This window comes from Octopus sinensis, linkage group LG23 (assembly GCF_006345805.1).
Source record: "Octopus sinensis linkage group LG23, ASM634580v1, whole genome shotgun sequence".
Lineage (NCBI taxonomy): Eukaryota > Metazoa > Mollusca > Cephalopoda > Octopoda > Octopodidae > Octopus > Octopus sinensis.
In genome coordinates, this window is record NC_043019.1 from 31,719,616 (window position 1) to 31,738,784 (window position 19,169).

A 19,169-nucleotide genomic window follows, 5' to 3' on the forward strand; every position below is an offset into this window, starting at 1 on the left:
AAAGAAACACTAATACAGGTTTTCTGTATTCATATGTTTGTCTAGTGAAGGTACATGGCTCAGTGGTTAGAGCATTAGGCCCACAATCATGAGATAGGCTGTGTTGTGTTCTTGAGCAAGACACTTATTTCACATTGTTCTGGTTCATTCAGCTGTAGAAATGAGTTGCAATGTCACTGATGTCAAGGTGTATCGACCTTTGCCTTTCCCTTGGATAACATCGGTGGCATCAAGATGGGAGGCTGGTATGCTTGAGTGAATGCTGGTCTTCCATAAACAACTTTTCCTGGACTTGTACCTCAGAAGTGAACTTTCTAGGTGCAATCTCATGGTCATTCGTGACTGAAGTGGGGGGTTTCTATGTTTGTCCATCAAAGTGATGAGGACCATCTTGTGATCCTTAAAGATGATTGATGACTCTCATGGTAACTTTGTTTAAAGTAAAGGAGAATTACACACCATCAACCTCACTTATCTGTGACCCTCTTCAATCCAGTAGTAAGACCAGGTCAAGATGACTGGGAATGGAGACAAATGCAACGGATGACCACGAGATCTTAACTCTACTTCTTCCCTGCATTCCACAATACATTACTGCAGCTATCGCCTTTCTGTTTGAATCATGAAGGGTTCTTCTATAAAGTCCCCCAGATCCAGCCTTCACCTGCATAGGTATGCAAACCTGAATATACTAATTAGCCCATAGCTTGGATCCTGAGAGTGTCAGGCTCACAATCATGAGGTAGTGAGTTCAATTCCTGAACCAGGTTATGTGTTGTGTTCTTGAGCAAGACACTTTATTTCATGCTACTCCAATTCACTCAGCTGTAGAAATGAGTTGCAATGTAACTGGTGCCAAGCTTATTGGGAGCAATCCCATGGTCATTCATGACCAAAAGAGGGTCCTTGGGTCCTGGCAGGTGCTACTGTCCCTAGCCAGAGTAGACCTGGGAACAATAGTGGTTAAGAGGTAGTTCCACACTCCACAAAACACTAGAACTGTGATATTAAGTTTCATGATTATTCCAGTAATGATGTTAATTACCTACCAAAAAATAGAATTAGTATTCTCTGCAAGCCATATTGCTTCAATAGACTTGACATATCTCCATAGAAAATAGTTTCAAACATGACATTCCTCAACCAAAGACAAATTGGTATATAAAACTGCTTGCCACAGTTAAAGATAATGAGGTCTGAGGAGACTAGTGTACTACTAATTAAATTTGTATGTAATAACTTTTGAATAATAATAATAATAATAATAATAATAATAATAATAATAATAATAATAATAATAATCATAGCCATGTATTGAGAGAGATTGGAGCATCATAGCCATGTGTTGAGAGAGATTCTTTGGGGTTTGAATAATTCACCTCTGGAAACATGGGTGTTTCGTTCAACATCCTTAAAAAATCCAATTTCAGGGACCTTTTGAGCAGGATGGGCTACTCGACCAGAAGAAAATTCTAAATGGGCCCCACCTGCAAGGTCATGCGCTGTTTATCTTGATATGAGATCACCATGTCGTGCACTTATGGTTGTGATGCATGTGCTTAATGTACCCTTATCAGACGGGTAGTCATGATGGGTATACTGGGCTTCGTATATTTTACCCCAGTGTCACTTTGATGGCATGCACTGCTCTCACACTCAATAATAATAATAATAATAAGAAGAAGAAGAAGAAGAAGAAGAAGAAGAAGAAGAAGAATAGTAGTAGTAGTAGTAGTAATATTTCTTTATTACCCACAAGGGGCTAAACATAGAGGGGACAAACAAGGACAGACAAAGGGATTAAGTTGATTACATCAACTCCAGTGTGTTACTCGTACTTAATTTATTGACCCTGAAAGGATGAAAGGTAAAGTTGACCTTGGCGGAATTTGAACTCAGAATGTAAGGGTAGATGCATTTTGTCCAGCATGCTAATGATTCTGCCAGCTCATTACCTTAATAGTAATGATGATGATATGCAAAATATGTGTTGATGGAGAAGAAACAATAAATCACATTGTCTCTGGTTGCTCAGTCCTGGCTAAGAAGGAATATATTCACAGACAGGACAGAATTGGGACCTATATACACTGGAAGCTATGCCAACACTATGGAATAACAACAGAAAAAAAGATAGTATAGGCACACCCCAGAATGGGTCACAGAACATGAGGAAGCAACCATACTCTGGGATATGCCAAATCACACAGATAGAGAAATTAGGACCAATAGGCCAGATATAGTTGTCAGAGATCATGAAAAATAATGCTTTCTAATTGATGTATCAATACCAACAGATGACAATGTTTCTCTAAAAGAAACAGAGAAGCTTTCAAAATACAAAGATCTGGAAATAGAGGTAACTAGAATGTGGAGCCTAAAAACAGAAACAATTCCTATCATTGTAGGCGCATTAGGTATGATAAAAAACCATTCAGACAAATATATAAGAAAAACACCAGGACTTATAAATATACATAACGTACAGAAAATAGCACTACTAGGCACTGCACACATCTTACAAACCACAGCACATACCCAAGGCACACAGAGCTGTGCTCGGTAGTGAAGTGAAAGCACTCAATAAAAATAAGAGTATGGAATAATAATAATAATAATAATAACCTTAATAATAATAATAATAATAATAATGAGAATAATGATGATGATAATAATAATAATAACAATAATAATAATAATAATAATAATAATAATAATAATAATAATAATAATAATAATAATAATTGTTTACAAGGTCAGCTATTTTCAGGGAAGGGTATTAGTTCATTATATTAACTTTAGTACTTCAGATACTTAATTTTATCAGACCCCCATCCCAGTACTTGACTGGTACTTTATTTATCAGTTTGTAGAGGGATAAAAAGGAGCAAAGCTATAAGTTTCAACTGTGTCCTCCACATGGCTTTTACCAACTGCTGTCATTTTTATTGTTCAATTGTTCACCTGCAGAAATATTTTTCATTCTAACTCCACCACATTTTCGCTCACTTTGCATTTTACAAATCACTTCTTCAGATTTCATCTCACGGCTGTGTTTTAATGAATATATTCACTTCTGTTGCACATTGTTTCATGGAGTATATATATATATATATATATATATATATATATATCTTTCTGCTGTTTTAATGGCTATAATGTGTTCAAAATATTACTTTCTTGTATGTTTATATACACACACATACATATACACACACACACATATACACACACAAACACACATACATATACACACACAATGGTGTACCGAAAAGTTTCTGACTTTGAGTAAAAGAAAATACAGGAGGATTATTCAGTTATGATTTTATTGAACTTATTCCTCTCTCAGATTCACACGTTGCAGTGGTCCTTCAGCTTTTCCAAGCCCTGTAAAAGAACTTGGAAAGTTGGGCCTCTAGCTAGACCTTTTCCAATACCCTTAAAGCCAGGAACTTTTAAGCACTTCCTCGTGTATGTACCCATCAATATATATATTCAACAAAAGGAAAAAGTACTCAATGCATAAAGTAGAGTTAATAATAGTAATCTTTTCTACTAAATGCACAAGGCCTGAAATTTTGGGGGAGGGGCTGAATAGATTATATTGACTTAAGTACTCAATTGGTACTTTGTTTATTGTTCCCCAAAAGATACATAAAGCAACATTAAAAGACACACAAACATAAAAGACAAAAATAACGATATATTGAGTTTTACAGTGTGTAAACATTTGAAAACAATAAAAAATTTTAAAAATTAATACTCCCAATAGGGGAGGCGCTTTAAGGTCCTCGTGGAAAAATCCACAAAAGCCATGGGTGCCTGATCAACAGGGCAAGAGCCCTTCTCCTCTAATTTTTTCACAGGTGTATGCTCAGAATTGGTCCGTTCACACTGGCCATTCTTCCAACATTCACTCACTTTTCAACAAACTTGTTAGAAGTCAATACTTCCTTCTCCACCCTCAACTTCCTTTACAAGGAGGAATTGTAAGCTTGCAACAGGAAACAACTCTGATGAGGGCATTGACTAAACACTTCTTTTCAAGAGTTTAAATGTGTATGTGTGTGTATGTGCAAGCTTGCAACAGGGAACAACTTTCATGAGGGCATTTACTAAACACTTCTTTCCAGGAGTTTGTGCGATTGTGCATACACACACACACAAATGCACACAAAATGGCACAGATGTTTGTATGTACTTAAATACATATACTTATATCTTGGTGAATTGCTTAAGAAACTGAATAACAACTCATACAGGCTAGTTTTTTTTAAATCTGTTATTTCACTCTACTTACAGTATTGAGTACTTTTTCCTTACTTCATTGCAATTCACATCTATATGAAACCAGAACCCTATACACACCCTATACATACCATTATTTTTGCTTTTTTTCTGTTATTTCATACAGGAATTCATATTGCTTCCAGTGACATTTCTTAAAGAAGGCACAATTCCTTGTTATTATGCCCAAATATTTTCTTCAATTGTACATACAGTTGTCAATGTTGTTGTTGATGTTATTGCTTAGCTCCAGGTCAGCACTGGTCAAGCAAGCTTATGATAAAAAAAAGGCTTTCCTATCATGACTATCACACCTTTGTTTTTACATCAGGAACTACACTGTCCATTATATCCCGCTTCATTTCAAAACATCCAGATGCATAATGGGGGGGAGGGGGATTTGGCTGCTATTTCTACCTAGATAATCGACCACTATGGAGGCTCCTTCATTAGCATGGGTTGACAATGTTTGTCACACAGCATATTGTTATTTATTTAACGTGTGAAACCTAGCACTCCTCATTCCTGACCTTCCCTGTTTATTTCATTACAAAATTAAACCTGAATACTTTTCACATTTTTGCACTATTTTTATCTGTTTATTATTACAGTCTTTTGCTTCATAATTTTTGGTGCCAACCACATCTGGTTTTATGACTCATAGGAGTCCATTATAAAAGTGTTTATATCACGATTCCCCTTTTTTATGGGAGCACTGCATTCATGGAAATCTCGGGTTTATTTTTATCTTACCTTTGACTTGTTTAGTCATTATTTTCAAAATTAATTGTGACAAAGGCTGTGTATTTCAATAAAAATATGCTAACAAAAAGTGTTAAAATCTAGATCCTTCAGCTAAAACCACTGCTCAGATTTTCATATCTGCTTGATAATGATAGTTGTTTTACTAAATCATTCATTATTTTCAAAATTAATTGAAATAGAGTCAATGTGTTTCAGTAGAAATATTATAATGAAAGGGTTAACCACAGCTTCTGGCTTTTAACTCTGCCAAATTATTATTACTATTATGGTTGGGTTCCAACCCAGGCCACAGTAACAAAGTCCACCCGTCACACATCTCAGTCTAATATCACTGCCTCAAAGTTCTGGATACATTCCAGGCCAGTGTCCACTATCAAGTTGCCAATGGAAGTGCGATGATGTTTTTCTCTTCTTACATCATGATGAAGTGGGTTCTACAAGACTAATTCGGATGTAGAATCGGTGCTATTATATGGCAGCAAGACATAGACACTGACAAAGAAATTATCAAATGGGCTAAATGGATGTTACACAAAGATGCTATGAATGGCCCAAAATATGAAATCATCATCATCATCGTTTAACGTCCGTTCTCCATGCTGGCATGGGTTGGATGGTTTGACTGAGGTCTGGAGAGCTAGCAGCTGCACCAGGCTCCAATCTGATCTGGCGATGTTCCTACAGCTGCATGCCCTTCCTAATGCCAACCACTCCAAAAGTGTAGTGGGTGCTTTTTATGTGCCACCGGCATGGAAGCCAGTCAGGGGGTACTGGCATCAGCCACATTTGAATGGTGCTTTTTACTTGCCACCAGCACAGGAGCCAATCAGGTGAACCTGGCATCGACCACATTCAAATGTTGCTTTTTGCGTGCCACCAGCATGGGAGCCAGTCAGTGGGTACTGGCATCGGCCACATTTAGATGGTTCTTTTTACATACCAGTGGCACAGGAGCCAGTCAGGCAGACCTGGCATCGACCACATTCGGATGTTGCTTTTTGCATGCCACTGGCATGGGAGCCAGTCAAGGGGCACTAGCCACATCTATGATATTGGTTTTACGACCTGCTGAAAGTTAGCAACAAGATCAGGCAAAGACAGCTGTGACTATCTGATGACTGCATGCACCACCCTGAATTGGAAGCAGCCAAATCAGTCTGTCAAAAGCAAGGCTCATTCATAAATGTTGTTTGCAATTAATCATGCATTATCTCACAGCTTGAAGATTTCAGCGATACTCTTTAACTTGTTTCAGTCATTTGACTGTGGCCATGCTGGAGCACGGCCTTTTAGTCGAGCAAATCGACTCCAGGACTTATTCTTTGTAAGCCTAGTACTTATTCTATCGGTCTCTTTGCTGAGCCGCTAAGTTACAGGGACGTAAACACACCAGCATCAGTTGTCAAGCGATGTTGGGGAGGACAAACACAGACACACAAACATATACACACACATATATATATACATATATACGACGGGCTTCTTTCAGTTTCCACCTACCAAATCCACTCACAAGGCTTTGGTTGGCCCGAGGCTATAGAAGAAGACACTTACCCAAGATGCCATGCAGTGAGACTGAACCCGGAACCATGTGGTTTGTAAGCAAGCTACTTACCACTCCTATGCCTATATGATATGTTTGTTTATTTTTAGAACAACATTGTAAGATAGGTGTGGGAAGCTGAATCTGAGCAGTTTAAACATGAAATATAGAATATTTGAGCTGGACATGACCAGTTTAATTGCTAAAGGGTTAAACAACAAACATACATTATGTATGTTGTATTGATAATGTTTTTCTTATACGACTACTTCTTGTACATAATTCAAATTTATTCTGATTGTTAATACTTGAAAACACTAAGTTCACCTTACAGTATTACCAGATCTATATGAGGTGGTATCAAAAGTTCCCAGACTAGTTCTGTAGTGCGCCAACAGATGGTAGCACACAGTTGCATGTGCAGTGAGAGCTAACGGTGACCTTTAGCACCTGTTGACTTCCATCGCTTCACCAAGATGAAAATGCAGCTCACAGGTTGCTGTTTTAACACCGTTGTTGAGATCCAGAGTCAATTGCAGAAGGTCCTTGACGCACTTATGGAAAACAACTTCCAGGCCGGATTCCAAAAGTGGGAGAAATCTTGGAACCGGTGCATTGCTGTGCAAGGTGACTATTTTGAAGGATATGATGTTAAAACTTAGGTAAATAAGTTATTTTTATTAAACATAATTAGTCCGGGAACTTTTTGATACCACCTCATATCACTGTTCTTCTCTCATTTTCTACATTGAGAATTGTCACTTTTTAAAAAATTTATTTCCTCATACATAATGTATGTTTGTTGTTTAACCCTTTAGCAATTAAAGTGGTCATGTCCAGCTTGAATATTCTTAATCACACATACAGTAATTTTTTTTATTATAAAGTGGTGTACATTTATTCTTGGTTTTTAGATTTTACGATTTTATTTCAAAATGAGGGAGCCTCAATTTTGTCACATTTCCTGGTAGAAATGTTTGAAAGCAAATGTTGTTTTGTGCGCCTTAAAAAATTTGCTTCTCAACCACATGGGTTTGGTTTGCACCTATGATGCAACACCACGTGCAAGTGTCTTCTGCTATAGCTTCAGGTCAACCAATGTCTTAGACTGGAATTCATTAGATGGTAACTGCTAGGAACATTGGAGTAAATGTGTGTATGTGTAGGTGTGTGTATGCATACACACATACATACAGATATACATGCATACCTATACATGTATAGGTATATATATGCATACCTATACACACACATATTCAAAGACACACACACATACACATACTTCTATGTGCACGCACGCACACGCACACGACCTTCCAGTTTCTGTTTAACAAATCTACTCACAAGACTTTGGTCAGTATAGGGCTATAGTAGAAGACTATGGCTTAAGGTGCCATGGCTTAAGGTGCCATGGCTTAAGGTGCCATGTGAAGGGACTGAACCCAAAACCATGGGGTTTGGGAAGCAAACTACTTAACTTCACATACATGCCTAATACATTTCATATATATATATATATATATATATATCAATTTAAATACACAACCGAAAGAGCTACTAAATAGTTTCATGCTATTATGATACTTGAACAGGCATACTTATAAAATATGCCATGTGTCTTAAAGCAATCTTTTCAGGCCTGAAAGATTGCTTTAAGATACAGGGCCTATACACGTATATATTATGTATTAGGCATTCCTGTTCAAGTATCATAAAAGCATGAAACTATTTAGTAGCTCTTTCAGTTGTGTATTAAATTGATATTCATCTCTCACTGGATGGGGTATGGAGTACTTTTATTCTGTTGATTCTACCTCTGTTGGATCTTTAAACTCTGTGTGCGTGTGTGTGTGGTGTGTGTGTGTGTGTGTGTGTGTGTATGTATGTGTGTGTGTGTGTGTGTGTCTCAAAGGTGTATAAACATTAGTGAGAAATATGGTAAAAAAGTTATTAACCATGATTAAGATTTATCATAACCTGTTGTTTTTTAATGTTCTCTTAATTTTCTTGAAATTTTTCAAAGAAACCATTCCTGAAAATCAAAGAAATTAATTAATTAAAAATGAAAACAAGACGAATATATTAATGTGAATAAATATATATATATATATAAATATATATATATGTGTGTGTGTGTATATGTATATATATATATATATATATATATGTATATGTATGTATATATATATATTTATATAATCAAAATTTGATTCTAGCTTCATCCTTTATCTTTTTACTCGTCTTTCAGCTTGCTCCATTTGGAGATGTGAGTGGACAAGATCTACCTCCAATGGAAATGCCTGAAGCAATGGATTCTGATCGGGGAACACTTATGCCAGTGCCAAAAGGAATTCGGCCAATTCTCAGCAAACACAGAGTTGAAGTAAGAAATCTGATCTCATTCTCTTTTTTTATATCTCTACATCCTTCATCTCTCTTTTTTTTCCCCTTCTATTTTAACATCTTCCTCCTCCTATCATCATCATCATCATAATTACCACCATCATTGTCCTCATCATAATCATCATCATCACTATCATCATCATCATCACCAGCAGCAGCAGCATCATATTTACCATCTTCATCATCATCATTGATATACTCACCATCAGCATGTATATAATCACAACCACCACCACCACCATCAATCATCATTATCATCATCACCATCATCACCACCACCATCACCATCATCATCATCATCATCATGTCCATTTTTCTATTCTTTCATTGATTAAATGAATCCTCTCCAACACAACATACATTTTTTTTTTAATCACTTGGTTATGTTCCTTTCTCACCTCTTATATAAGGATTAAATTCCTACAATCAATCTTACTATCTTCTTCCCTGATTATGCCTTTTCTTAATTTTTTGTATCCTTCCACATGAATCATCTGCCTCTTTTTCACCCATCTGTCCTCACCTTCATGCATTACATGTCCTTACCAGCTGTTGCTCTTGCATGCTTTAATTGATTCTTCTTATATCTAGTTTTTCTCTCAGCTCATCTTTACCTCATTGTTCATGCACAGTAACATTACAAATCCGATAGATCATAACCAATTCCTTTCATTCAAACCTTTACTATATTCTCTGCATTCAATACCCACATATATCTCACTATTGTATAGCATTGCAGTTTGAACTTCCACATCACGCGTGGCTGTGTGGTAAGAAGCTTGCTACTCAACCACATGGTTCTGGATTCAGCCCCACTCTGTGGTGACTTTGGCAAGTGTCTTCTACTATAGCCTCGGGCCAACCAAAGCCTTGTGAGTGGATTTGGTAGATGGAAACTGAAAGAAGCTCATCATATTGAGCAGAAAAAGAGTGGGTAGGAATTTCATATGGTTTACCCAGGGTGGACTGTATTATTGCTATTATGCAAAAGTGTCATAAGTCCAAAACGTTGCTTTTTCAGAAAACATAAGAATAGTTTTACTATTCCATAGCAAAACTGTTGTACTACACTGACAATTTTTGATATAATGGCATCTGAAACAGCTGGAGATACGATAGTTTGACCAAAAGAACCAGCTACTGTAAACAAAAATAAATACTGAAAACAATGCATTTGGCCAAATTTGGACATATGACAATTTAACATAATTGCAACGGTGTGTATAGAGAAGGAGCTGTGGGGTCAGTTAAAGGCCAGCAAGTTACCAAAGTTACCAATAAATAGCAGGTTGAGTAAAAAGTAAGCAACGTTGTGAACCATGAAGAATTTTTACTGAATTTTTACAGTATTTTGAATTTTTTTTAAACATCTTTTTGCAGTTGTCTGATAATAGAGACTTTGACTTGTCCAAATGCATCAATAAATTGACATTGCTATTTTTTTAACCATTGTTACAATGATCAGAAATGGAATTGTCAAAGCACGATATTCAAGCAATTTTGCTATTCAAATTAAAAAAGGATGTAAAGCAGCTGAAACTGCTCATGATATCAATGAAATGTTTCATGAGGAAATGACTGTGAGTGGTCAGCTCAAAAATGGTTTAACTGATTTTACAGTGGAGACCTGAGCCTTGAAGGTTGTGAGCATACAGGATGCCCATCTGTCATGGATGACGGTCAATTAAAGACCGTCATTGAGAAAGAGCCATGTAAAACTACTTGAGAACTGGCAAAGAACTTCAAGTTAGCCAGAAAATCAAAAAATGCTAGACAAATGGGTACCACGTGATTTGCATGAAAATCAGAAAATGCACAGATATGCAATTTGCTCGTCACTTCTTCTGTCCCTCTTTACCTCTTATTGTCTCTATTCACTACTTCTGTCTCCTCTTACTCCTTACTGTCTGCTGGTGCCATGCATATCCTGCCTACCATTTCACTGCTTTGCCCAGTGGTTCTCAACCAGAGTTCATAGGACTCTTGAGGGTTCATATAAAATTTTGTTAAAATTTATGCGCAAGAAACTGTTTATGCTTCTTCAATGCACAAAAATATTTCAACAGTTTTTTTTATACAATTCCTGATATCTAATTATAAAAATATAATAGGATTTTTTAAAAACTTTGAATGGTTCGGAGGATCCAGTAAAGTAAAATAGGACTCGTGGGGGATCCAAAGGGGTTGAAATCCATTGACTTAACACATCGTCTACGTTGACCATTTACCATTTCATTTCATTCCTTACTGTTTATTTACTTTCTTTTCCAGGTTCTTTTCTGGGGTGTGAGAGATCTCAAGAGGTTGCAACTGACACATGTTGACCGGCCCCGTATTGATATAGAATGTGCCGGACATATCCTTCAATCTTCAGTTATTGCTAATGCAAAGAAAAACCCAAATTTCAGCATTTTAGTTAAATTCTTCGATGTTGTAAGTGTTTTAGCAGAAATTCTCTTTTATTTAAAACCTTTTATTAACCCTGTGTGCATAAACAAAGCAGAATTGTAGTCAGTCTTTTTTGCTTGTCTGTCTGTGTGTTTGCAAAATTACTGGAAAACTGCTGAATGGATTTTCACTAAATTTGGCAGAAATACTCATTGGGTGAGTGGCTCAAACTCATTAAATTTTGGTTTGATTATCTTCAAAACTGGCAGACGTTTTTTTGTTTCCTTTTTTACATATGCATAAAGGATAAGCAGTGGAAATAACTCTTGAAATATGAATTCGTCTGAAAATACATGTATTGAATTAAATTTTTTATCATTGTGTGTTGCCTTTTTATTTTCATTTCTAAATGTCTTTACATCAGTTCTGTATGTGTGTTTCTACATTTCTAATATACCACGGTATGTATATGTCTGTGTGTGTATGCATGTATAAACCTACACTGTAGATATACAAATAGGTCAAATTTAACTTATTTCTCTGTAGATTGTAAAAAAAAAAATGACATGGCTGTGTGGTAAGAGGTAGGCGTAGGAGTGGCTGTGTAGTAAGTAGCTTGCTTACCAACCACATGGTTCCGGGTTCAATCCCACTGCATGGCACCTTGGGCAAGTGTATTCTGCTATAGCCTCGGGCCGACCAAAGCCTTGTGAGTGGATATGGTAGACAGAAACTGAAAGAAGCCCGTCGTATATATGTATGTATATGTGTATGTATATATATATATATATATATATATATATATATATATATAAGTATATATGTTTGTATATCTGTGTTTGTCCCCCCCTCCCATCATCACTTGACAACCGATGCTGGTGTGCTTACGTCCCCGTAACTTAACGGTTCGGCAAAAGGGACCAATAGAATAAGTACTAGGCTTACAAAGAATAAGTCCTGGGGTCGATTTGCTCGACTACAGGTGGTGCTCCAGCATGGCCACAGTCAAATGACTGAAACAAGTAAAAGAGTAAAGAGTTAATCAATCTTCTAACCTTAAGAAGACCCGTACTCTGCAGCAGAAGTGTTAAGACTGATTCTTCTGGTGGTGTAAAACACTCATTGCAGTGTCATGTAAAAGAGCCCATACAGTGCTACATAAAAGCACCTGTGCAGTGCCATGTAAAAGCTTCCATGTGACACTATGTAGAAGTGTTCAGCACACTCTGTAAAGTGGTTGGCATTTAGAAGTGCATCATCAAGTCATAGAAACCATGCCAAATCAGATTAGAGTCTGGTGCAGCTCTCCTGCTTGCAAGCTATGGTCAAACAGTTCAACCCATGCCAGCATGAACAACAGATGTTAAATGATGATGATGATGATGATGATGATTGGGTTCTCATTAGGGATGTCTACATCACTTGACCTATCCCCAAAAAAAACAAAGAAAAAAGTTTACTGAAAAAAAAGCCCACCATGTGTGTGTGTGTATGCATGTAAGTATGCATGTATGTATGCATATATGTATATATATATATATATATATGTAATGTATGTATGTACGAGGGTGTGCTGAAAAGTTTCTGGCTTTGGGGAAAAGAAACTACAAGAGAATCAGTTAATTATGATTTTATTCAACATATTCCCTTCTCAGATTCACACACTTATTGCAGTGATCCTTCAGTTTTTGCTAGGCCCTATAAAAAGAACTCAGAAGGTTGGGTCTTTAACCAGGCCTTTTGTGATACCCTTAAAGCCAGGAACTTTTCAACACCCCCGTCATATGTGTTTGCATTATTGTTATCTATAATTCATTCATATTTACACTCTCTCACATCTAGGAATTACCAGAAAATGAACTTTACTGTCCACCAATCACTATACGCTGCGTGGACTGCCGCAGTTTTGGGAGATTTGTACTAGTTGGGAGTCATATAATCAAATCTTTATCCAAATTTATGTACGTTCCTACGACTAAAAGAGCAAAAGATGCTTTGAAAAAGCTGTTTCCCGGTAAGTTTTATGAATTTTTTTGCTTCTTTATGATGCCATTCCTTCCCCTGCTATCATAGATCCCACCAGTACAACCCAATGTTTAGCACACCTACCATTTTCTTTGGTCAGGCATATGCAGTTTCTTCAAGAAGAGGCCTGGAGCAACTCAGAAGTTTCTGTAGTGTATCTGCCCAGCTTAACACAAAACTTTACTGTACAGTGAGCTTCCAAATTGCCTTCCCGTCTCAACTGCATTTTGCAGACCTGCAAACCATGACAAGCAGTGTTTAGTGGGGTGTGTTCAAAGTTCTGTTACAGCTATCTCTTTCAATCTGCCAGCTTTCGTCAAACCATCCAACCCATGCCAGCATGGAAAATAGACAGTAAATGATGATGATGATGATGTGGTGGGATGAGGGGAATCACAAGGTCAGAAGGGCTTGATTCCACTGCATGCATAGTTAGCCTTGTGAGTTGATTTGGTAGACAGAAACTGAAAGAAGCCTGTCCTATATGTGTGTGTGTGTGTGTGTGTATTTGTGAGTCTGAGTTTGTCCCCCCACCATCGATTGAAACCGATGTTGGTGTGCCTACGTCCCCGTAACTTAGCAGTTTGGCTAAAGAGACTGATAGAAAAAGTACTAGGCTTACAAGGAGTAAGTCCTGGGGTCGATTTGTTCGACTAAAGGCGGTGCTCCAGCATGGCCGCAGTCAAATGACTAAAACAAGTAAAAGAAACGGTAGTTAAAATATTCTTTAACTCCAGTTTGTTATCTTCAGTTTCACTATAGTCAAGGTCGCATACTTCATCCGTCCATCCATCCATCTTCTCTACCCACTATTTCTGGGAGGGCTGTGAAGGTAGTGTCCTCAGGCACTGCTTCTAAAAAGGTCCCAGAAGCAGCTGTCATCACACTTTCTGGCTAGATTCCCATGTGGGACCAACTGGGACTGCAGATATTATCCCACCATCTCTTTCTTGGTCTTCCCTCAGGTCTCCTGCTGGTTTCATTTAACTTAGAGAATCCATTTTGTGATTCCTTCTCTACAAATAGCGAAAGAATCATAAGATTGGATTTCTTAAACTTCAGAATAAGAAAATATATTTTATCTTTAACTGCAAAATTATTTTACAATCAGTTTATATATTTCCTCCCTTAAATGAAATTAATGCAAAACTAATTTGGTGTCGTCGTTATCATCATCATCATCATCATCATTGTTTACCGTCCATCTTCCATGCATGGGTAGGACGGTTGACAGGAGCCAGGTAGATAGAAGATTACCCCAGGTTATTGTGTCTGTTTTGGCAGGGTTTTTATTGCTGGATGCCCTTCCTACTGCCAATAACTCTGCAGAATGGAATCAGTGCTTTTTACATGGCACCAGCACAGGCGAGGTCAGTTTTGACATGACTCTTATAGCTGGGTGCCCTTCCAAATGCCAACCACTTTACAGTATGGACTGGAATCTTTTTTGGTTTATTAAATAATTTCTTGCATTATTTAAAACAAAATCTTTTGTTGATTTTTCTTTTATTTTTTTACTTAACTAACTTCATTTTTGTTTTTCTATTTTGTTTTGTCTTTGTAGGAAGAGATCTTGATGCTCCTAAAGTTGTTTCGGAATATTCCCAAAAATCTGAAGATGTTGCTATAAACATTGATGAAAAACAGCCCCTTATTTCCAGAGACCAAATGATCACTATTGATGCTGTAAGTATGTGGGTTCAAACCCTCAGTTTTCTATGTCTAAACCTCTGAGATGACTTGCTCTTAGCAATGTTATAATTATTCATATTCAAAGCATATTCTTTTTATCAACCAGATTATTGGATGTTGTTATACCTCACTGGTCACAATGCATTTCCTCACATTATTGTAACTTTTTGAATGATGCCACCCAACACTGACTATGCAGGCAGGTCAACAATCCCCCTGAATGGAAAGCCAGTCCATTGGAGGGTGACCCATTTACAGCTGAGTGGACTGGAGCAATGTGAAATGAAGTGTTTTGCTCAAGAACACAATGCATCGCCCAGTCCAGGAATCGAAACTATGATCTTTTGATCATGAGTGCATTACCCTAGTTTCTAGGTCACAGGTCTATACATATTTATACTTTTATATTTGTAATAAAGCAGTCAGTGAAGATGCATGGCTTAGTGGTTAGAGTGCTGGGCTCACAAGCATGAGGTTTTGTGTTCGATTCCCTGACCAAGCTGTGCATTGTGTTCTTGAGCAAGTCCCTTTATTTCACTTTGCTCCAATTCACTCAGCTGTAGAAATGAGTTGCGACATCACTGGTGCCAAGCTGTATCAGCCTTTACCTTTCTCTTGGATAACACTAGTGGTATGGAGAGGGCAGGCTGGTGTGCATTGGCTACTGCTGGTCTTCCACAAAAAGAGCTGTGCCTCTTGCCCAGACTTGTGTCTCAGAGGGGAACTTTATAGGTGCCATCCCATGATCATTCACAACCAAAGGGGTCTTTACTTTTACAGCAGTCAATGATCTACTACTATTTGTGTAGCCATCATTCACTCTCCCCCACAGAAGGATGATGTTGGTTAGTAAGCGAATGTGTGAGTGATAGGGAGTCATAAAGATGGGTAATTGTAAAAGAAAGTGATTTTTAACCATGAGTGACACAGGAGAGATGGAGTGATGGCTAGCACTACACAAATCTGATGAAACTGATGTATCAGTTACAAATTTGATGCAATTTCTCATTACCAATGCATCATTTATCAAAGCTAGCTTCCTTATCAAAGCATTGCGATTACCTGCATTATTTTCTCTGTGTTTAAGGTCAATAACAAAATGTTTTTAGATTTGTTTACATCCTGCAGTGTATAAAGTTACAAACTGTAAACTAACAGCATTCATTTTGCCTGGAACTTTTCAATACATGCTGTTTAACCATAAAATAATTATCAATGATATGTGTATTTGTAGTGATTTTTTTGAGCTAATAAGATGCATCAAGCTAAGTAAAATTGCTATCTTCCCACACATACAGGTTTATCCTTTGAGGTGCCAGAGCTGCTTAAAAACATCCATGCTAGTGTTGTGTAAATGCACCTGTGTTGATGCTGTGTAAACACATCTGTGCTGGTGGTAAGTGAAAGGCACCCAGCACACACTGTTAAGTGGTTGGCATTAGGAAGGGCATCCAACTAGAGAAACCATGCCACAACAGACATCTAGAGTGTGTGTGTGTGTGCATGCATGCATGTGTCTGTGTCTGTGTATGTATGTATGTATCAAATTAATAACATAAGACAAAATTAAATACAAAAAAAAAATTCTAAGGGACAATCACAGTTGATACAGTTCTATATTTAAGAGATGAGGAATTATGTACATTATCTACATTCGACGGATATTTGTCCTCACCTTGTTTGTTAATACAACGTTTCGGCTGATATACCCTCCAGCCTTCATCAGGTGTCTTGGGGAAATTTCGAACCTGGGTTCTCATTCCTAAGGTATTTTTTGATGTTATTATTATTGTTGTTATTGTTCAGGTCACTGCTTGGAATTGAACTTGGAATCTTGGGGTTAGTAGCATGCGCTCTTAACCACTATGCCATATGCCCTTAATATGCTCTTAACGACTACGCCAAACAAGATGAGGACAAATATCCGTCGAATATAAATAATGTAAATAATGTAAATAATCACAGTTGATGTTCTTAAGTTGACACTCTAAGACAGAAAGAAGTTATAAAAGGAAAGTTGTTATGTAAAAGTATAATGTTTCGGATGTGGTCCTTTGTTGGATACACATGGGAAAGTCCAGAGAAGAGAAGGATAGGAGGAAAGGAGATCGGAAAAAAAAGCAGAAGGAGAGAGAGAGAAAGTGAACAAAAGAAATACAACACATGGGAAATGCAAGGGAAGCTTTGAAAGGAACAAACCTCATCTGACCTGACCTCTTTTGTTTACTGGTTTTTATAATCCTAAAGGGATTTTTTAATTACCATGTATCCAAGGGTTAATTCAAATTGATCATACTTCTGGCCTTACTAGAGTACAATTAATGAAAAGAAATCAATAATTCTATATACTCGTTGCTAATCATGTCGTTTAATGTCTGTGATTTTGATATTTTCGCTTCTACTTGACAGATGGACAGAAAAGAACAGAAAACAGCAGAGAACAAAAGACGGCGCAAAGCTGGTATCGATGAAGAAGAACCAGACTTGGAAAGCTTAGATTGGTGGAGCAAGTATTTTGCTTCAGTGGAAACTATGATAAGGGTAAGAGTCACATTTTAGCTCTAGCAACAACAAAGAATTTTGCCGCTTATCTTTCAAAGTGATTTTGTTCATTGATTTTCTTTTTTCATAATAATAATAATAATAATAATAATAATCATAATCATTATGATAATAATAATAATAATAATAATAATAATAATAATAATCATTAGCAGTTATCAGCTTTTTCAAATTGTCTTGGCTTCTTTCTTTAGAAGTTTTTCTAGCATGTGTATCTGTTAAATTTTTTTTTTTTTTTTATCTGATCTGCAAAAGCTAAAACAGAAATTAAGAAGAAAATAAATAAATCTTGGTTTCAAGCAAATTATAAAACTTCTCTTTTTTTATATATATTTTTTCTCCTTATTCTTTCTTTTAGCAATATTCTTCCTTATCCCTTAATCTCCAGAATGGAGATTATCCATAATGATGCAGATGGATGGTGTTTTAGGTTTTCTTCTATAACTGTGTGGTCAACAGTTTGCTCCCCCAACCACATGGTTCTGGTTTCAGTCCTACTGCATGGCAACTTGGGCAAGAGACTTCTGCTATAGCCCCAGGCTGAACAAAGCCTTGTGAGTGGATTTGCAAGACAGAACTGAAAGAAGCCCATCATGTGTGTGTGTGTGCTTGTGTTTATCTTCCCTCCATCACTTTGACATAAGTACTAGGGTTGATTTATTTGACTAAACACTTCAAGGTAGTGCCCCAACATGGCCACATTTCTGAATGACTGAAATAAGTAAAAGATAAACGATAAAGAACCCTTTGACTGCAAAATGAAATTTCATGATTGTTCCAGTGATGATGTTCAATATCTACCAGCAAATAGAATTGGTATTTCCTGCAAGTCATGTGAAGCTGCCTCAATAAACTTGATATAACAGAAAATAGTTTCAAGCAGAGGTGCAGGCTGTGTGGTAAGTAGCGTGCTTACCAACGACATGGTTCTGGGTTCAGTCCCACTGCATGGCACCTTGGGCAAGTGTCTTCTACTATAGCATTGGGCCTGCCAAAACCTTGTGAGTGGATTTGGTTGATGGAAACTGAAAGAAGCCTGTCGTATATGTGTGTGTGTGTGTGTGTGTGCTTGTGTGTCTGTTGGTCCCCCCACCATCACTTGAAACCTGTCATATATATATACATATATATATATATTTCTCTGTGTGTGTTTGTCCCCCCAACATTGCTTGACAACTGATGCTGGTGTGTTTACATCCCCATAACTTAGTGGTTTGGCAAAAGAGACCAATAGAATAAGTACTAGGCTTACAAGGAATAAGTCCTGGGGTCAGTTTGTGTGACTAAAGGCAGTGGTCCAGCATGGCCGCAGTCAAATTACTGAAACCAGTAAAAGAGTGAAAGAATATGACATTCCTCAACAAAAGATAGGTTAACCCTTTTGATACCAACCCAGCTGAAACCACCTCTGGCTCTGTAGTACAAATGTCTTGTTTTCAAAAGTTCTGAATTAAAATCTTCCACCAAACCTTAGTCACAATTTGCTTTTAACACTAGCTTAATG

General features: G+C 37.2%; 1 protein-coding gene across 1 annotated transcript in view; it reads left to right on the top strand.

The window, feature by feature from the left end:
* LOC115223409 (otoferlin-like) overlaps positions 1–19,169 on the top strand; it is a 602,516-nt gene that overhangs the window by 470,869 nt on the left and 112,478 nt on the right. The window contains exons 28-32 of the mRNA XM_036512652.1: positions 8,844–8,978; positions 11,270–11,431; positions 13,229–13,400; positions 14,976–15,097; positions 17,513–17,644. Of these exons, the coding sequence (XP_036368545.1) occupies positions 8,844–8,978; positions 11,270–11,431; positions 13,229–13,400; positions 14,976–15,097; positions 17,513–17,644 (723 nt within the window). The remainder of the gene's footprint in view (positions 1–8,843; positions 8,979–11,269; positions 11,432–13,228; positions 13,401–14,975; positions 15,098–17,512; positions 17,645–19,169) is intronic.